Source organism: Mixophyes fleayi, chromosome 4 (genome assembly GCF_038048845.1).
Source record: "Mixophyes fleayi isolate aMixFle1 chromosome 4, aMixFle1.hap1, whole genome shotgun sequence".
NCBI lineage: Eukaryota > Metazoa > Chordata > Amphibia > Anura > Limnodynastidae > Mixophyes > Mixophyes fleayi.
Genome location: NC_134405.1, coordinates 236,712,802 through 236,735,535, shown reverse-complemented (window position 1 = coordinate 236,735,535; position 22,734 = coordinate 236,712,802). Strand labels below are relative to the sequence as shown.

General features: G+C 38.6%; 1 protein-coding gene across 1 annotated transcript in view; it reads right to left on the bottom strand.

The window, feature by feature from the left end:
- The window catches only part of LGR5 (leucine rich repeat containing G protein-coupled receptor 5), a 137,958-nt gene that overhangs the window by 74,540 nt on the left and 40,684 nt on the right, over positions 1-22,734 (bottom strand). Inside the window, exon 2 of the mRNA XM_075209526.1 lies at positions 7,207-7,278. Coding sequence (XP_075065627.1) covers positions 7,207-7,278 — 72 coding nt within the window. The remainder of the gene's footprint in view (positions 1-7,206; positions 7,279-22,734) is intronic.

The following is a 22,734-nucleotide window of genomic DNA, read 5'->3' as shown; positions in this document are numbered from 1 at the left end:
TTCTGAGTACATGGGGCCTGATTCATTAAGGATCTTAACTTGAAAAACTTCTTATTTCAGTCTCCTGGGCAAAACCATGTTACAATGCAAGGGGTGCAGATTAGTTTTTTCTGTTTTGCACATAAGTTAAATACTGACTGCTTTTTCATATAGCACACAAATACTTGATAGCTTATTTGTACACTGAAATTTAAAGTTGATATTTGTGTGCTACATGAAAAAACAGTCAGTATTTAACTTATGTGCAAAACAGAATACTAATTTGCAACCCTTGCATTGTAACATGGTTCTGTCCAGGAGTCTGAAATAAGAAGTTTCTTAAGTTAAGATCCTTAATGAATCAGGCCCCTGGTTCTTAACTGGTGTAATGACTGTAAATATATTGTGGTGTGTAATGTAAAACTTTAGCAGTTTTACAAAAATAAATTAAATGTAAAATGATATTATAACTGTACAGCATGTACTACAAGACTTTTTTGGGGGAAATTTTGTACATTGACATCAAACCGATATTTGCTCTTCTCTGTAACGTGAACCATGTAATGTTGTAATGTTGATATCTGTAATCACTACCTGGAGTAGTAGACTCATTGTGTTGTCTTTGTCAGCTGTCATTTCAGGAATTAGGCTTTCAGTACTCAAGGCAATATGGGTCTTATAGCAAAGCAATGTCAAACTTAAGATGTGGGTCACCGAGTTCTACAAAGTTGTGTAAAACTACACAGTAACTCATACCTATAATTAAGTAGTTCTATAATATGAGCAAAACACTTCAGTGAAAGAATTGGAAATGTCATAAATAAACGTGAGATAGTGTTAGGTACATATTAAAGTGTAAAAAATGTTCCTAGCTGGCAGACACTTAATGACATGACCCACATAATATCATGTTGTAGCTATTACAATTTTGATAGAAACAGGATAATTGTTTTGAACCATCATAACCCTAAAATGTAACAAAATAGTTCAAGAATACTGAGGAATGGGTGTGCACTGCAAGTAAACTAAGATATTACTTAGGCATCTAACAGTTCAGGGGGTATATTTACTAAACTGCAAGTTTGAAAAGGTGGAGATGTCGCCTATAGAAATTTGTAGAATGTACTAAATAAATGATAACTAGAATCTGATTGGTTGCTATAGGCAACATCTCCACTTTTTCAAACGCACAGTTTAGTAAATATACTCCCAGGAGAGTATTCCAGGAAGAAACCAGGGTTGAACCATGTAAGGGTAATAGGAGAGGTGGCAGTTAAAAGGCTCAATATAGGCATACATATATTTAGTGCAAAATTGAGGGTTTGAGTACAGTTCATATGTATATTAAGCTTGGGAAGATATAGAAGTGAGAGCTAGAAATGTGGATTCATGTTCACCCAAGTGAATATGAAACCCATGCTTAAAAGTAAAACCCAAGCTTGTGTGTGTTTATTAGGAGGAGCAAAAGTTTCTGCAATCTCTGCTGTATAGGTATATACAATGACTTTTGCAGATCAACAAACACCAAACAAGTGGGATGTTACAGCTGCATTGCTGGGCCCCTAGTCAGATTGTACTATGGGGTCCGATGAAGCATAGTTCAGCCACTGTGTGAGAGTGAGGAGTATATCATCTGGGAAGAGTAACATTTTTTTAATCACTTATGTGCATTTCTTGAAAATCATCTTGAGTGAGAGCCATTGACCAGGATTCTGACCACTGGGTAGGTATATAAAGCTTACATGTCTAAAGTAGCCCATTAGGTGGATCAATTGTTCTTCTGACCAGGGATAAACCTAACTTGGATGTGATAATGTGAGAAGGACTTGATTTAAATCACTGCATTTGGTGCAAAGTCAATTTGATCATTATTTACGATATGGGCCCAAATATGACAAGGTTATATACATTGTTTCCTTCTTTATGGATATCTACTATTCCTACTTTTAGCAGAGTATACAAAGGGTATACCTTGGAATGCCAAGATAAACAGGGAGTAAAGATAGGAAATCAAACCACCAACAAACCATAATGACCTTTAATTGCTTGGACGGTTTCTTCAAATGTAATGTCAGCACCAAGTTGTAGAAGTGTTTGGTGGGAGATCTACTTTTGCTGGGAAATCATTAATGTGTTACTCTATTGAGGATGAAAGTACATCTGGGTATGTTGGTACGTTATAAAAGTTAGTATAATAAGTGTGAAATTCCTATCTATTGACTCTAAGGTCATATGTGAGATTTCCAAGAGAGGTTTTTATAGTTAGAATATAATGGCTAGATTTTTGGGATATAAGTTTTGTGGTTAAAATTTGGTCAGCTTTGTTCCCATTTTCATAAAAAGTTTGCTTCTAGAGTACCTAGTTTAATAAACCTTTCACAATTATGCATACTCCTCCTCGTGTGCCTCCTACTTTTCTACACTTGGATTAACACTATTGTTTGCAGAGTTACTATACAAGCAATACTTGTTGACAAGAGGGTAGCAACTTTCTCTGTTATTTTTAGAGATACCCTATACTTTTTGCAGCTAAATGAAGGTTAAACAAAACAATACAATTATATAGCAACCAATCAGATTCCAATTACCATGTATTTAGTACATTCTACAAAATGACAGCTAGAATCTGATTGGTTGCTATAGGCAACATCTCCACTTTTTCAAACCTGCAGTTTAGTAAATATACGCCTGTGACTCTGCACACTCTATAGAGATCTGCCTACACTGTTGTGAGTGCACATACACTTCCACATTTGCTCGACATCGTTCCATTGTTGATTGTAATTTTTTGTCAGTTTATAAAATCAACCTCCATTCCATATGGAAAGAATATACGTCATATACTGTAGGTCAGAAGGAGCAGTGTATGCAACTACTAGAATTAGTATATTATATAAATTCTTTTTTGTTCAAGAATCCTTCAACCTTCAGTTGGGAGGCTCAGACATGGGATCTAATGCCCAAATATCTTTGCACAGCTAGAAGAAAGTTGCATCTATAAGAACTTGCACTTCATTAATCAAGCCTTGTCCTAGCTCCAATACATAGATACAATGTTTACGGTGTGGATTCATTGCTTTGTTTTGTTGAAGAACTAAACAGTTTTTTTAAGCCAGCTATCTTTTTGCATTTAATCAGGTCAAAAATGTAAACATTATCTGGTTATGGTATTTGCCCTAAAAATACCAGTATGTATGAATGTATGGAAGAACCAATGGTTTGGATATCAACAGAAAGGCACTTGTGTACCTTGTAATACTGTGATTTAAATTTGCTAAATGCTTATATATACATACACTGTATTTTGAACATTATAGAGTTTACTATGGGTGGTTATTATCTGCTTTGTGCCTTACTTTTCATTTTGAAACTATGGGAGATATCCATTAGTGGGATATTGGCTACATAAAGTGAATTTAGTATTGTTTGGATACTAAATCTGCAACTTGGTAGCAGCGCAAAAAGAGTCCATATGTAATTTCTGTACTGTGTTTATAAATTCTAATTATGATGGAGTTTGTCATTTAGACTGCTCTGTTTAGTTAATGCGTAATAGTTTAGATATGATGACTCAGGGGGTGTGCGTTTTGAAACCCACGTTAGTGCCTTTATGGATATGTAAATGCTAACACCGCTAGCAAGTATGTCTGACTGTAATAGCTGCATGACCCACGGAAAGCCATTTTGATTCAAATATGGCTGCAATTGATTTAATAAATGTGGAATGTTTTATTCATATTAGCCATGCTCCTGTTCATTAATAATTTACATCATTCTTTTACAACTATTAACGTTTGACCACTTGACATTCCATCACTGCAGCAAAAAAAATACTCCATTATTTTTAATAACTAACTACAAAGGCTTGTAGCACCGGCTATGTAAGTACAGTGACAGTTCTTTGCATCTCGGCAAGTTGACTGATAAATGAATGTATATAGGTAGACATATGGCTAGAGACCTGGGGAAGAAATGTTTTAAATATTTCACAAGGAGAGTTTTTAGTAACCAGTAATGTTAAATATAGATGTGAACACATAAAATATGTTATGCAGGATGACATATGGCTAGAAGTTTACAGTATTATTGAAAAGGGTAATAAAGATGTTGAACACCAAAAATGTCATAATCAGACATTGAACAGAGACACTTCTTGAAATACAGCAGAACCTATTTTTTTTTATCACTATCCCTTTTAAAGACACTTTCACACAGGTGTTATAGCACCTATCAGAAGGAATATTTTCTGATGCATTCCAAATGGTATAGGGACCAACACATTTTATCCATTCAAGTGAGCTTATGTAATAACGACCTACACAAGAAGCCGCATTGGTGAAGAGTAACGCATTTCCACATAAGTCTGTGTGAATTGACCACCTGCGACCCCTATGATGGATTCTCTTTCCACTCTGTGCAATATTTTCAGTAATACAGTAAAGTGGAGCCACATAAATTAGGAAAATATAACACCCAGGGACATGGGTATGACAGGTTAAAGAGTATAGACCACCCTCTGTCCTGAGATGCCCAAACCTAGCTCACATCTAGTCACAAGCTCTTCTTTTCAAAACGTGCCCTCTGTTTTAACTGTGGTTAGTAGATGATCATATTTAAATCAATGATTGTCATTTAATGCCAAAAGTGATCCAACCACTTTGATTTAAAATTAATTTCAACTGGTATGTTTTATTATAAATATAATGCACACGTACAAGTTGAACATTTTGCATATTTGTACATATACCAATATTGGAATCAAACTGAAATTTGATATATTTTCTAAATAACCACAGGCATGTGAATTATTCATTCTAGTCAGTCAAAGCAAAGATTCAAGCACTACTTTTTATAAGAAATTGGACACATCTGTTGATCCACCTTTTAGAAAAACACATTCTCCATATCAGTACAGAAAATAATTCATGGTTTCAAAGATGATAGTTTGTTTACACAACCTTATGTACTATCATCTCTCATAACCTTGACAGGGGAGGAATAACTCTCAAGGATAGTTTTACATGACATCATTGTAAGTATTTGAGAAATACCTCTTAGCATATTGTTTAACTGTGTTTGTTGCCGGCAAATGGAGAAAGTACTATGCTCATACTCATAGCGCTTTTACCCATGAGGGACTCTGCAAAGCACAATAGGTGCATCGCAATGAAAAAGACAGGTAAAGCTTTTTACAGCTTAATAAATTCCCTAATGCTGCTGTCTCCATAGAGGTCTAAGGGGACAGTAGTAAGTGCCGTTAATTAGGTTGCTGCCAGTGTTAATCCTTTGTTAAATAAGAAAAGGCGGTGAAAGAAACTCTTGCCGGCATTCATGGTGGCATCTTGGCTCTTCATCGCTTTTTAAATAGACCTCTAATTCCGCTTTTTTATGTTTTTCTTTCTTTGGACCAGTAAGGCTTAACTTTATAAGCACATTAAAGAAAATATATTTTTTTCCCATTTCCTATCATTCCTCCCATAATTATGCTAAAGCAATTAATGCAGCCCCATATATATATATATATATATATATATATATATATATATATATATATATACCATAACAATTATAACAATTTAATTGGTGAATTATACAGAGTGTGACAATCCTTAGATTGACTATAAGGGAAGATATGTCTGGGAGTATGCAGACAAACTTTGTGAATTTGGTGTCATGTTGGTGCCACCTTCATTCTGTGTAACATTTACTTTTTTGTCTTTTGTGCTTTATAACTTAGAGTTAGCCCTTGGCTTATACGTTCGTAGTGTCCCCTCACTTTCATTCACCCTCCCCGCCCCACCAAATTTTATGTTCCAGTGTTTTTGAAACTCAACTCCACTTGGCTTTTTAAAAGGGACTGTCCAATCTTTGTCACTTGTTTCACTTGCATGAAAATCAGAACTGTATAGCAGAACCAGTGTCGGATCCAGGGGGGAGGGGGGGGGGGCGATAGAGGCAATCGCGCACCCTAGCAGGGGCTTGCTGCCGACGGCTGTACACTTTGTGCAGGTCCGTTTGTGTGCTGCCCGGCTGCTCTGATTGTGTCAAAGCGACCAGGCAGCACATTGTCACTGCCGAACGGACCTGCACATAGGGTGCAGCCGCTGGCAGCCTCAGAAGTCAGAAAGTGGGCAGGGTCTAAATCGCCCCCCCCCCCCCCCTAAATCGCCCTGTATACACCAATTATCTAGATCCGCCCCTGAGCAGAATAAAGGCATGAATTAGATGTGAAGGTGGAGGCGGCTGTCACGTCTGCGCCTGTCACCCTCCTTGTCTCTCCTACTCGCTTATCCTTGAGTGCCCGCCCAAGGATGATTTATGGGGGTAAATGTAACAAGCTGGCGATTTTATGTGCCTTATGTATTTCATTACCAGTGGGACAATATTGTTTTTTTATGATGTGGCAACACTTAATATTTCGAGATGGGACACCATTTAAAGTACATAATTGTGCCACTACAAAAGACAACATGCACATTGGCAGCCAGAAGAAGCAAACTAAGGTAAAATGGTAAAATTCCAAGATTCTTCTAATAGCTTGTCACTGTGAATTATTGAAAAAAACCTGCACCTCATTGTTTCATTGGATTGCCACTATAAATACAGAAGCCCAATTTAAAGTCATAGTCAGGACTCCCAATAAGACTCGCAGTACTACTAAAAACTTTATGTAGTTCCACCAGGCATCCGTTCACCATTGTATGATTTAAAATTATTTACAAGTAGAGAATATTTGTGTGCATCTATATAAAATTAGCATGGGGCTCTACTGAAATCACATTTATAGAGAGGAAAGGCTTTATTAAAAGCAATTAGCTTGAGTAATGCTGTCATAAAACTTGCTCTTCATTGTTCCTGACACAATCAAATGCGAACAACCGTTTTTCATTATAACTTTACTGTCTGCTTTAATAAACATGACCAAGCATTGAATTTTTTAATATCCTGCTGCTAAAGTATTTCCAAGAAGCCTTCCAGTTTATGTTTTAACATTTAAATTTGCATGATCGAGCCCCTGCTTGCAGAAAGCCAATAGCCTCGTCACTTTCGCATTTTTTCCCCTACAAATCAAAAGAAAATGGTATTTCTTTTACAACAAATGTTTCCCATGTGTCAGCTTCACATGTCAGTGCTGACAGTTTCTGAAATGTTTTATCTGATTCCCAAAATAAAACATAACAATGAGGGTTCAAAACAACTTGTAGCTTTCAAATAAAAAATACTTACAGTTCCTCAAGGTAGTGGAGGTTGTGTAAGGTACCAGAGGGAAGCTTGGTTATGTTGTTCATACTGAGATCACTGTAGGTAAAATAGAAAATTAAGTCAATAATCAATTTCATATATCATAAACTCAACAATCTTCTAATTCACAAACACTTAGAAACCAATCACTGAAAGTGGAAGGGCTATGTAGTCTAGCTCCATTAGAAAATTACGATTTCAACTTCATAGAGTGGACCTATGAATTATCCGATAATTATTCAAATCAAACTATAGAGCATGTTTGCTATTGGTTCTAGAAATGTTTGGCCAGTACAGTTTTTGGCCAAGGAGGCAGATTCAGCAGGCATTCTAGAATAGCACAGCAGAAGCTCTGCCACTGTGGCTTCGGAAGAGAATGTAATATATTTTTGTACAACAATTATTTCTACAGTTTTAATATGCAGTACAGTAGACAAATTCTTATTAATGTACATATTGAAAATACACCATCAATGTATCTGATATATTTTCAAGCAATACCTTTAAGTTATACCAACATCAAAATAATTGCTAAACACAGGCAAATATAGAGAAGTATTGAGTGTAACTGAGACAAATGGAGTGACATAGCGCAAGACAGTACTGACAAAATGCACAGTCATGCTACATGAGCGCTGCTTTCTTATGCAGCTAGTGCTGAGGTCATTGTCCAAACATTCTTCATCTGTATTTTAGTATATGCACCCAATGACCTTCTTACACTTCCACTCTTATAGCAGATGCGCTCTAAATTGTATTGAGTATGTGTATACATATTAATGTGCACAGCTCTACGTGCTACAATACACATTCTAGTCTTGTTCCTTTTGGCCAGTCTGCATAATGAGTTGACTGTTAAAATCGGACAGGAGCAGAAACAAAGTAACTTGGTCAACACAAGACTAAATCATTTCAGTATTAATACTGCAACATTCCTACTTGCTAATATAGTTTTGTGTCGAAAATATTGAGTTGTTTTTTTTTAAAGCTTCACTATCTCCTACAGTTTACATTTTACTAACCTACTCCAATCGGCACCAGAGGCTCATGCAGCTGTTTATCCTGGGACTCTACTGGTTCTTCTTGCAGCCCAATCAAAAACCGACAGAAGGAAGTGGGTTGAGCAAGGAGACCAATCAGAAGTCTTGTGATTAGTTCTCCTGCTCACACCACCTCTTCATCACCATTTTAAACAGAATTCATTTGCAAAAATTCAAAGATGTGATTGGAGCAGCCCCTGGCGCTCAGGATGGGTGAGGGGGGAGGAGGTGTTAGTAAAATGTAAGCTGTAGGTGGTCTGAAAAGTTTGAGTTGAGTTTATAATAATATCTCAGGTCACATATTTTTACCATTCCCTGAATTGTCAAAAATAATAAGATAAAAATTATTTGTATGCAAAAACAATTTTATCAATTATTTGGTCAAATATATAATTCTCTTCTACATTAAGTAGATGAGACATATCAAAATGGAACTTTTCATGGATGTCATTTAAGTTGTTCCACATCTTCCTGCAGCCAACCAGATGCCACCATACATGAAATGGAAAGCTCAGGGTCTGCTTTTAGACATTTCAAATTAGGCTCTTTTAAACTTCTTTCTGGGAGATGAATGTTTTTCTTCTGAATTGTAACATGTCATATGCAATTTGCAGACAAATTATTATATCCAGATTCTTATTAATATAGTGTTTTGATTATGCAATTTAAATGCTTTTCCTGTGTCTGATGTCTTTCCCAGATCCCACGGACGATCTAACATATGGATGAATTAGTAATTGGAGCTCTTAGAAACATTGACGTAAAGTTTTAAGGCATATCACAATAATGGGCACTCAATCTTTTATAGGTTAGTAGAAAATGAAAATAACTTTTGGTGTAAAAGAAAAGTGTTGGAAATGAAAATACAGCCATTACCTTTTAACTCTATTCCAATTTTAGGACTCCCGTCTGAATGTTATTTTTCATGGACCCCTTCAGACACTTCATGTCATTTATATTTCTTGCCTCCACATCAATGCTTTCCAAAAACAAGGGCCATAGATTTGTAGACCACTTAGCTGAACCTACAGCCTCTATTGTATCATGTTATGTTTAAGAGCATGCAGTCTATAAACACATACACACCATCTTTAGAAATAATTTAGCATTGCTCTAATGTACAATGCTGTCACTCTTGCTTTTCAAACATTAACATACTTATCCACTAGGAAATAATCAAGGAAACATCTAAAGAAAATAAAAATGTTACAAAGACAGATAGTAACAACAACGAGGAACGCTACAAGAACTGCTACCACTATGCACAAATAAGGATGCAGATTACTGGGGGGGGGGGGGGGGGGGGATGAAAATAAAGGTAACTTGAAGGCCAAAAGCGAAATATGCGAATTGAAGCTGCATAGATATACACTGAGAATGCTGTAATGTATGGGCTCAGTCATGCAGAATAGACTCTTTTATATTATTTAAAATATAATATTACTTGCGTGAAACATGAAGGTGACAGTGAAGTGCACCAAAGAAGGAGAAATGGGCTGAATTGATAATGTACCTACTCCATCTATTCTCCTACAATTCCAATGAGCAAAGGTTTGCACTGGCACAGTGTAGTTTGTGAAAGGGAAAAACACAACACAGATTCCATTATAGTGACTGCTCTAACTAATGCTGTCACTAAGCCTGTTAATGTTCCTACTAAATTCAGACCTGTGATCAACCCTCTTAAGTATTTCCAAGGCTGAACAATAGTTCAATCAAACTTTTTTTTTGCAAACCTAGAGAGCAAACCAACCCATAACTAGACATACCGGGGTTCTTGAAGGGTTTGACGCAAACTGCATTTTCAGTGTATAATAAAAAAAAATGTATATGCCCACTATGCACTGGTTACGTTTGTGGCCATACATAGACTGAGTCATATCTTGTACTGGTGGCCCCTTACAACTGAAAGGACAAAATGGGGAAAGGTGGGGACATGGAAGGACGTGTTGGAGCAAATCCGACTTATGTAGACTGAGACTCAGACGCATATAGACCTGTCAGGAGATGGGAAATGCCATTTCCGTCTGCGTTTTAGACAGAAACTGTATTTACTGTGTATGTTCTATCATTTGTTTCTTGCCTCTTGAAGTAGCGTAAAGAAAGCATTTATAACATCTGAAAAGCACAGTGAAACATATTTCCATGTTCACCTTGCTCTTTTCTGCAGGTTTTTAGGTTGCATTAAATAGGTGAAATGACCCATAAAATAGCAGTGTAATGAGATATTTCTGCAGAGAACACTTCCTGATAGGGCTGCACAGTAGTTCCTGGCAAAGGAAACCACGAGTCTACAGACCTCAATCAATTGCTGGGTCTGACTTGGTTCCATGAACAAAGATTTCAGTACTTTCCCAATTTATTGGAAAGTTTCCCACAGTGTCTGCCTTGTAATGTAAGCAATAACTTCACGGCTCACACAATCCATTGTGGTAAATCTCGGTAAAACATGCTGCTTAAACTGTACTGCTTCCTTTATTAAACATTTGCAATGTATGCTCAGGACCTGTCATGGGCAATAGCCTCAGACATCATAAAAAAATCTTTGTTAATAGGTAACTAATGAAAAATTATGTTCTTTAAGCGACACCTTTCCTTACAAAAGTAGGAGGAATGAAGTAGCCAGGTAATGTAGCGGTGGGGGAAATGAGCCAGTCTCAAACAAAGAAAAGTTAATTTGTAACCAAACTAAAACTGCTACTCATCATGAAGAAATCCTGGTTTTACATTTGTAGGTTTGGAAGCCAAGTCGTGGCCTCTCTTCAGACAATGGTGCAGATTTGCTTTCTTCCTCCAGTTACAGCAGTCCTCACCCCATCCTCCTTGCCAAGAACACAATTTAAAATAAAAAATGGGAGAACTCATGCATGAGGATGTGACTGGCATTACCAGACAGAGAATACACATAGTATTCTGCAGTGTTTGTGCATAGGTCCTGTCTATCTATGAACTTCCATTCTCCTTTCACTTAAGAAAAAAATTAAAATTTGAAAAAAAGGAAATAATGTTAAATATTCTTAAACAAATGTGTATAAAAGGGAAAGAGAAAAAAACATTATCGAAATAAAGCATGGTTTCTGTCACCGAGAGGCTGCAGCAGGAAGAAAGAAAGCAGACATACTCTCCTAGTTCTGTCACAACTACCCTAAGCATTGATTTTTTTTACAGTGGAATGCCAGATTATGTGTCTTCAAGCACATGCTCTTTTCTGTAGAAAATACTATAAAATCAAAGTACAAACACCGTCCTTGTTAAATAACTCACTTTAACATGTTTTCTTTGACACCAGTATTAGTACATGCTCTTCACATGCACAGCAGGGGCACCACCAATTTCTTACTAAACTAAAAGCATTCTTTGAAACATACTTCCCTTCTATAATGGCTAAACATAACTTAGTTTGATGTATGTTGGTGGGACCACATCCCTTATGGTCCTCCTTGATTCCACTGACATGAAGAATGTCACAACGCTACAAATGAAGTTGTAAATAAGAGTCAACCAGCACTCACATTGAGGACCTCAAGGGTCGGACGCAATGTGCGTCTAAGAAGTGTAGGAGTGGGAGTGTGCCATAGCTTGGTAGGGTATTATGAGTAGCATGCAACCCCAGTTGCATCCCACTCTTAAAACCCTACCGAACTGCAAGCAGTTTGTGCAGTTAGCTAACTACTTGCGCCACCTAATTCCTGACGCACAGTTTAAGCCCTTTTTTGACGTGTGTTGCGTCTGCGGCTTACTGCGTCTAGGATTTATTTACGGGGTCAAACCTTCACAATTACCCGTTACTCCCTTTCCCTCGTAGTAAGACGCAAGCTGTCGCAAGTGTTAATTGCATCCAAGATGCAGGCGGATATGGTGCATGCTGCACATGCGTGATAGTGGTTTTTCGGTTGATGCCCCTAAAACGGACTTTGCATCCGACTCTAAATGAGGCCCTGAATATGAAACCAATGGGCTTCAGTCATTAACTCACGCTCTGTCATCAATCGTCTACCCGTGCTTTGCTATCTTCACGGCATGGAAATGGAGTGTTAATGGAAATTGTGAAGATGGACTACACTACACCAATGAAAAAAAATAGAACATTGCTCATAGTCTGTTAAAATCTGTAAATTCCAATCAGGCAGACATAGGGGTTATGTCATTATTAACTTTATCAAACACACTAACATTAGCCTATCAGTATGTTTTTGAACTGTAGGAGGAAACAGCAGCTCTGGGAGAAAATCCACTCAAACACGGAAACTACATGCAGACAGTGTGTTTTAAAGGGAACCTATGGCCCCAATGCTAACCATTGTGCCACTGAGCTGCCATATAATAATAGATGATTCTCTTCTAAACTCATCTTTTTACTTGTCTGCATGGAGCTAGCCATCTTCTGACAAGTTATTTGTGAATATTAATGAGAGATGCAGGAAATCTTGTCTGCACATTAGACATGTATTAGACATTTCCCATGAACTGTAAAACGGAAGCTGTATTTCGGAAACTCTGTGAGCACTGGCTCTTAGAAAGTGAAACTGTTAGAGTATGCATTACAATAAAACATCTGTTTATTCTGCCATAAATTTTCCTCTACAATCAGCTTTTTACTTGTCTGTGTGGAGCGAGCCATATTATAGGTAATTATTTATGCATAATAATGAGAGTGTAAACATCCATGTATTGACAGAAGCATATTCACTGTGCTCCTGGGAATCTTTCTGTGACATCTAACTATAGCAAGTAAGTAAGCTTTTAATACAACTTAGTGATTGTCTTTGAATGAGCACATGACATGTTTGGCACACAGGACAGCCTACACCAAAAACTAATTTAAAGAATGCCCAAATCATTATAACAAGAAGCACCATGCAAAGACAAAGGGACAGAGTCTTATATCGGATTTTCTCAAGAATGGTATGTGCATTGGAATTACGTTGAGTTAAGTTGTTAATGTTAGATATTACAAAAACTGTATTACAGGTAGGGTTAACAGAAATTTACTGATAGTAAGTAAAAAGTAAGATTTTCACTCTTGAGAAAAGGTTGAAGACAGTAAAAATCTGCTCCTTCCTTACACAACAGAAGTATCAAATCAACAATACTAAGATTGTGTAGGATTGAGAACCCCTTATATGCAATTATTGACTCCCACTTAGTTGTTTCTACTTTCAGGTCTAGACATATTTTGATATAGCATGATAATGTGTTAGTACCAATGTAATTTGGCAGTATATATTTTTTTAACATTGTCAGTAAAAAGTATCTTCAAGAGATGACAAGTATGATGGCAGGTCCATTTTAAAAATGGTAATGTAATACACGAACATTATAAAATCATCCATCTCAAACTCCTTTTTGCTTCCAGAATATATTACTTTATTATTTCCATAACTTGAATTTTTTTTAAATTGGAACAGCCATGTACACACAATTGCACGTTAAAGATATTTCTGAAAAGACAACGTGCAACTAAACATACACCGATCAGCCACAATGTTAAAACCACTAACAAGTGAAGTGAATCATCATCATCATCATCACCATTTATTTATATAGCGCCACTAATTCCTCAGCGCTGTACAGAGAACTCACTCACATCAGTCCCTGCCCCATTGGGGCTTACAGTCTAAATTCCTTAACATAGACACAGACAGACACACACACAGACTAGGGTCAATTTGTTAGCAACCAATTAACCTACTAGTATGTTTTTGGAGTGTGGGAGGAAACCGGAGCACCCGGAGGAAACCCACACAAACACGGGGAGAACATACAAACTCCACACAGATAAGGCCATGGTCGGGAATTGAACTCATGACCCCAGTGCTGTGAGGCAGAAGTGCTAACCACTAGGCCACCGTGCTGCCCATAAGTGAATAACATTGATCATCTCATTGCAATGGCACATGTCAAGGGGTGGGATATATTAGGAAACAAGTGAACAGTCAGTTCTTGAAGTTGATGTGTTGGCAAGCATAAGAATCTGAGCAACCTTGACAAAGGCAAAATTGTGATGGCTAGATGACTGAATCAGAGCATCTCCAAAACAGCAGGTCTTGTGGGTTTTTCCCAATATGCAGTGGTTAGTAACTACCAAAAGTGGTCCAAGGAAGGACAACGGGTGAACCGCTGACAGGGTCATTCATGCAGGTGTGGAGCGAAGGCTACCCCGTCTTCCCACAGGAGAGCTAATGTAACACATATTGCCGATAAAGTTAATGCTGGTTATGATAGAAAGGTGTCAGAACACACAGTCTATCACAGCTTGCTGTTCACAGGGCTGCGTAGCCACATATCGGTCAGAGTGTCCATGCTGATACCCGACCACCACCAAAAGTGACTAAAATGGGCACGTGAGCGATAGAACTGGACCATGGAGCAATGCAAGAAGGTGGCCTGGTCTGATAAATAATGTTTTGTTTTACATCATGTGGACAGCCGGCTGTGTGTGTGCGTCATTTATCTCCGGAATAGATATTACCAGGATGCAGTATGGGAAGAAGGCAAGCTGGCGGAGTCAGTGTGATGCTCTGGGCAATGTTATACTGGGAAACATTGGGTCCTGGCATTCATGTGGATGTTTTTTTGACACGTACCACCTACCTAAACATTGATGCAGACCAAGTACACCCATTCATGACAGTTGTTATTCCCTGATGGCAAGGTGTTGACTTGGCCTCCAAATTCTCCAGATCTCAATCTGATCGAGCATCTATGGGATGTGCTGGAAAAACAAGTCTGAGCCATTAAGACCTCACATCACAACTTACAGGACTTAAAAGATCTGCTGCTAATGTCTTGGGGCCAGATACCACAGGACACCTTCAGAGATCTTGCAGAGTCCATTTCTCGACGGGTCAGAGTTGTTTTGGCAGCACGAGGAGTGCTAACACAATATTAGGCAGGTGGTTTTAATGTTGTGGCTGATCGATGTATGTTTACATTGAGCCAATTGTAAAGTGCTCCAAATATACAGGTGCTATATAACTAAATGTTAATAATAAAACAATGATTGACTGTGTGTTACAATAGTATAGTTACTCTGTATTCACCTTTTACATTCCAGCATAAACTTAACCCTGTTATGGACAGTGAAACGTCTACTCACAGAAGCATGCTCAGTGTGCTCCTAAGAAACATCCTTTTACATCATCAAGTTCCTGCTGTCAGTACATTGGCTGTGGATGATCACATGACCAGTGTCACAGAAATTTTACCGTCACCAACAACTAAATAACGTCTAAGGCAATTATGACAGAGGGAGGGTGGGAGGGTCAGTGTATAGCTGATTTTTTTAATAATGATATGTGTATTAATACATATACTGTACATTATTCAAGCTGCACTATTAATGTTACAAAACTACATGGCTTTTAAAATCAGCTAGTGATAGTCAATATTATCTCCATTTGTGGACAGAATCACATGTATTCTGTATCATATTTTCAACAGTTACTTCAAATTGAAGGTCAAAGCTGCTTTATTAAAGGCATTTTGTCGTTGGTGGATTTCACTAACTTTCAAATGGATCTAACATCATTGCCAGATGTATGTATATATGTAGCAATTTAGAATCAGGAAATCTTGTCTGCACATATGTATTAGATATTAAACTGCAAAACAGAAGCCATATTTATGAACCCAATCAGCAATGGCTCTTGGGAGGGGAATCTGTTTGAGTTTGCATTATAATAAACATTATTTTTATTTTTTTTAAATATAGTTTTTATTAAAGCACTGTGTAATGATCGCTCTTATGAAATAAAACCACTCAAATGGACAAATAGGTGACATTAAACATATTCACATGTTTTAGATTAACAGGCAGCGGCAATGGAATATCTTGAACATTAACCATTAGTAAAGAGTTTCAATTGAGGAAGAACTTAAAAAACCTGTATTTAACATTAATGGGTTACATAGACAGTATTGGTTTAGAGTTAGTCAGCTCTTAGTTATTTTTGATCCCTGCCGTCCTCAAGGGGTGATTTGTCTAAAGAGGAGGTGCCTATATATTTATGTTATTTCCTTGTAAAGAAATATACAGTTGTACTAATTTTTTACCCAAAGCATACAGTAATACTAGCCAAAATCATTCCAGCTGTACCCTAACAATGCCCTACATTCATCATTAATATATCTGATACCACTTTCACATTGCAGCCCCGGCAACATCCTGGGAATATGAACCCAGGATATTGCCGGGTGACCAAGCCTCCCATCCCGATAAATTCCCGAATCGAACCTGGGTTAAACCTGAACCTGGGTGTGCCTGGGTCTTCCTGGCAACATCACAAGAGGAGCTTTGACTGACTCCTCTTGTGATGTTGATTTTTTATTTTTTTTAAACTTTTGCAATAGTTTTGGTGATACCCGGGCTTCCACTATCTGTAATATAGTGGGGAGGCAGTACTGCTTAACTGAGCTGCAGTGAAATGTCAGACAATGTATTTTATCTTCATGATTCATATCTGAAATGTATTTGGGTTTAATGATCCTTTATTAAACAGGCCAGTCATATTCTACTTATTCCAAGTGCCCACTGAGTCAGTTTGTTTGCAGCAGGAATCACTTCACAATGACATAATCAAATAGTATTAGTTACAGTTTACAGGATAATCCCCATGGCCATCAATGACAAAGTAAACTACTGAGATATATACTTGGAGATGGGCTACTGTGTATCACATTATCTGCAGAGGATATCTGGTGATGATGATGATGATGTGCTCCAGGCTACATCTATGTAAAGCTGGCTACACACCTATGCAATCTTACTTCAGATCTGTGAACTTCACCTCTCATAACCATCTGCTGAAAAGATTGTGACTCTGTACAAACGCTATAGATATCTGCCTACACTGTTGGTCGTGAGTGTAGCACTGTGGACAGCTAACAATATCAGTTGTTATACGTTTCATTAGAGAAATTTAATATGGCAACACCTAGGTATAACATAACAATGAACAATATTGCTATCCTATTTTTTCTGTTACAAAATGCAACATTTTCTGTCCTGTGAGAACCTTCAAACAAAAAAAAACATTCATTTGAGTATAATCAGAGATAATAGGTACACACCCTCATTTGACAATAACTGGGAATAATAGTCACACCCTCTGATTCAGTGAAGAAAAGGTAGAAGACAAAAAAGAGGAGTTAAGTTATTCTCTTACATGTTCTTGTCTGCAGGGTAGCCAGACTCACCCTTCCCAATTTACAGTTGCATAATACACCGGAAAATCTATGAAAACAAACTCTTAGTAAATTACATCAAGAATGAACAGGGAGGAGAGGTATTGTACTGTGTGCAGGTATCTAAATACTTGTGTATGCTTTAATATACTGGCTGGATACCTGGGATGTGGGGTATTCCCCTTCTTTCAAGACAAAAAAGACAGTTTATTATTTAAAAGGGTATTTTTTTTTTGCTTTTTTGCATGGCTCTCTTGCAAGGTATAAGTCAACATTTTAAAGTCTATTGCATTGCAAGTCTTAACTAATTTGATATATTTACATACTCTGTAATGCAGAGAAAGTACGTCTATTACTCGCTTGGTGTCTCTTATCCAGAAACCTGTACTGCAGAAAGTTTTGCAAACTGGAAAAGAAACAAAAGTGAATAATTGGTGCTGTTCAGGGAAAATGTCACATGTAGTGATCACCAAGTGCTTCTTCCCACAGTCACAGTGAGTCCTGCTAATCAATTTACTGCAATGGACAGTGTGGAGCAAGAATGGGGTATTCTTTAAATATGTTTTGGAAGATATTTGCCATGGTGCTCCAAATCTGTGAAAATAGGAAAGGGAATACCCCACATCCCAGGTATTCTGAATAATAGACCCCATACCTGTACTTAACAGAAATTCTACTTTTACATTTTTAAAAGTTAGAAGAAACAAATATTTCACCTGGTATTAGAAAAAAACACACATTCATAAAGATTACTTTTCTCATCAAATATATATAAAGTTTCAGAGCATTCTTAAAGGGAGAATATAATGAACTTCTTGTTGTATCTGTTCCACTTTACCATATACCAAGAAATTCTATGGAATTAAGTTACATATAACAATATCTCGGCTTACTCTGAACATACAATTGAAAATATAACAAATAGGGTTATCACTGTTAAATAATCTTATGCAATGTATGAGTGAGGCCATAAAAAATGATAATAGTCACAGGACCAAATAGGAAAAAAAACACTGACCGCTGAGGATCATTTCAATTAGGGTTCTGATTTCTACATTATTTTGTCCACCCGTGATATACAGTAATATACAACATATATTTACATATAAAAAGTGCAAGATAGTTTGTCATGACAACAACACAGTCCATGCTCACTGGTACTTATTCTGTGCTCCAGCATATTCACTACTCACTTCCTGCAGCAGTCCAGATACCAGCTAGGCAGGAAAATATATTGAAAGGAGAAGGCAACATCAGGAACATTGTTCTGTAAAGAAAAACTAATAGTCAGTCATTGGGCCTCATTTACAGGGCACACTGGATGTGTAGTCATTGGGCCTCATTTACAGGGCACACTGGATGCGTAGTCATTGGGCCTCATTTACAGTGCACACTAGATGCATAGTCATTGGGCCTCATTTACAAAGCACACTGGATGTGTAGTCATTGGGCCTCATTTACAAAGCACACTGGATGTGTAGTCATTGGGCCTCATTTACAGTGCACACTGGATGCGTAGTCATTGGGCCTCATTTACAGTGCACACTGGATGCGTAGTCATTGGGCCTCATTTACAGTGCACACTGGATGCCCAGTCATTGGGCCTCATTTACAGTGCACACTGGATGCATAGTCATTGGGCCTCATTTACAGGGCACACTGGATGCCCAGTCATTGGGCCTCATTTACAGTGCACACTGGATGCGTAGTCATTGGGCCTCATTTACAGGGCACACTGGATGCCCAGTCATTGGGCCTCATTTACAGTGCCCACTGGATGCGTAGTCATTGGGCCTCATTTACAGTGCACACTGGATGCGTAGTCATTTGGCCTCATTTACAAAGCACACTGGATGCGTAGTCATTGGGCCTCATTTACAAAGCACACTGGATGTGTAGTCATTGGACCTCATTTACAGGGCACACTGGATGCGCAGTCATTGGGCCTCATTTACAGGGCACACTGGATGCCCAGTCATTGGGCCTCATTTACAGGGCAAACTGGATGCCCAGTCATTGGGCCTCATTTACAGGGCACACTGGATGCGTAGTCATTGGGCCTCATTTACAGTGTACACTGGATGCGTAGTCATTGGGAATCATTTACAGTGCACACTGGATGCGTAGTCATTGGGCCTCATTTACAGGGCACACTGGATGCCCAGTCATTGGGCCTCATTTACAGTGCACACTGGATGCGTAGTCATTGGGCCTCATTTACAGTGCACACTGGAGGCGTAGTCATTGAGCCTCATTTACAGGGCACACTGGATGCCCAGTCATTGGGCCTCATTTACAGTGCACACTGGATGCGTAGTCATTGGGCCTCATTTACAAAGCCCACTGAATGCGTAGTCATTGGGCCTCATTTACAGTGCACACTGGATGCGTAGTCATTGGGCCTCATTTACAAAGCACACTGGATGCGTAGTCACTGGGCCTCATTTACAAAGCACACTGGATGCGTAGTCATTGGACCTCATTTACAGGGCACACTGGATGCGCAGTCATTGGGCCTCATTTACAGTGCACACTGGATGCGTAGTCATTGGGCCTCATTTACAGGGCACACTGGATGCCGTCATTGGGCCTCATTTACAGTGCACACTGGATGCGTAGTCATTGGACCTCATTTACAGGGCACACTGGATGCGCAGTCATTGGGCCTCATTTACAGGGCACACTGGATGCCCAGTCATTGGGCCTCATTTACAGTGCACACTGGATGCGTAGTCATTGGGCCTCATTTACAAAGCACACTGGATGCGTAGTCATTGGACCTCATTTACAGGGCACACTGGATGCGCAGTCATTGGGCCTCATTTACAGGGCACACTGGATGCGTAGTCATTGGGCCTCATTTACAGGGCACACTGGATGCTCAGTCATTGGGCCTCATTTACAGGGCACACTGGATGCCCAGTCATTGGGCCTCATTTACAGGGCACACTGGATGCCCAGTCATTGGGCCTCATTTACAGTGCACACTGGATGCGTAGTCATTGGGCCTCATTTACAAAGCACACTGGATGCGTAGTCTTTGGGCCTCATTTACAGGGCACACTGGATGCGCAGTCATTGGGCCTCATTTACAGGGCACACTGGATGCCCAGTCATTGGGCCTCATTTACAGGGCACACTGGATGCCCAGTCATTGGGCCTCATTTACAGTGCACACTGGATGCTTAGTCATTGGGCCTCATTTACAAAGCACACTGGATGCGTAGTCATTGGGCCTCATTTACAAAGCACACTGGATGCGTAGTCATTGGGCCTCATTTACAGGGCACACTGGATGCGCAGTCATTGGGCCTCATTTACAAAGCACACTGGATGCGTAGTCATTGGGCCTCATTTACAGTGCCCACTGGATGCATAGTCATTGGGCCTCATTTACAAAGCACACTGGATGCGTAGTCTTTGGGCCTCATTTACAAAGCACACTGGATGTCTAGTCATTGGGCCTCATTTACAGTGCACACTGGATGCGTAGTCATTGGGCCTCATTTACAAAGCACACTGGATGCGTAGTCATTGGGCCTCATTTACAGGGCAGCAGCTTCACATGTAATTAGCTTCTGGCTGATTCACCTCCATGTCAGCGGCCGGCATTCCAAATTGGTATGTCCTGAGGGACATTAAAGTCACTGGATGAGTGAAATTATGTCGCACATCCAGAGTTTAAGGCAAGTGCCTAGGTTCACTAAACGGTAGGGCTGGCCCTGGGTCCACTCAGCACATATTAATGTACATGCTCGCACATCTGCAAACTAATATTGCTTGGTTTAGCCTAATTTTTGGCTTAAAGCTATCAAGAGAGTGAGGGAACATTAAGAATGTCTTTATTTTTCTTGTGTACTTGAAGATATTTTTATATTGGGCACCATAAATGTGCTTCCTCATTCCATAAAAAATATAAGACCATGTCTGATCTTCATCAGCTCAAAGGTGGTGCAGAAATCAAGTTCTTATATAAAAAAAAGTTATTCAAAATACGCCCTCTACCCATTTACCGTTTTTCAATAATCTTATTACGCAAATCTTGTTTTAGACAACTCTGCAAAAATAGGCTCACCGATGCGTTTACCATGTACCTAGCAAGTAACAAGCTTGTCCTGCTCAATTCCTCCCATCAGCCAATACAAACTTCTGCTCCTCTGCAAAATCCTCATCACGCACTGGTGGAAATCTAAGTGCAAATCTAGAAGCATAGCAACATACAGGAGGATTTTACACTACAACTTCACCATTTTTCACTTGGAAAATGAGGCCTATTGAAGGCAATGTATGAAGATCACCTCTTGCAAGCAAAATTCTCATATCAATTAGACTGCCGTTCCTCATAGATTCTTCTCAGAATTATTCATTTGTACTCATTGTTGTACTATGCAGTCTTTCATTAACATTAATTGACAGAGTTGCACAATCAAGGGTAGAGATCAGCCAAAGTTCCACTACACATGACAGTTTATTTAAGGTACTTGCAATATTTATAGATGGCCACAAGAGCTAATACCTACTGCTAAAATGAATATAGAAATTACTTAATTACAAAGTACAGATAGTGCAAGCTGTATGGCGTCATTGATAGATATTCAAGACATTGGGGGACAAACGGAACATTTTTCATTTGCATTAGTTTTCATAAATGTCTGTCACTGAAATTCCTAAGGACTACAGGTGAGATGCAGTTAATGGATTTGTTATGACATCACTGATCGCTGATGACTGACCTACCTACACTGTTAAGCTTGTGTCCTAGACAAATCTATTTTCAATACTGAATGTACACACAAATGATCAGTTACCACAATAGTTTAATATCAGGATCACCTGCCATTATACCACACAGTGTATGTACAACAGAAGGGAAGTCATGTGTGGTCATTTGAAATTGTTTTTCAGGCGTGGGATATTGAACCGTTTTAGAAGTCAATTGCTATAAAAACACAAATCCACAATTCTATTCCTGGAAATTCACACCACCCCTGTGAAGCCCGAAAGAACTACCCACGCAAGTGTCAATGCCATTAAATAACAATATGCATGCGGTAAATTATTAACACGCTCTCCCCAAACACAGGGGATAAATTTGTGCTGCTCCAAATTAAACATGAAGTGGTTTCAAGAAACAACTTTTTTTTTTTAATAACTGATTGCCCTTTAAAAGTTATTCACTGACTTAAGAATTAAGACAATCCCATTATAGGTTTTATTCCAATTCCAAGTGGTTGCACCTAAGTGCTTTTTCTACCATAAGACTCTTGGAATGAGTCTGAATTCCTTC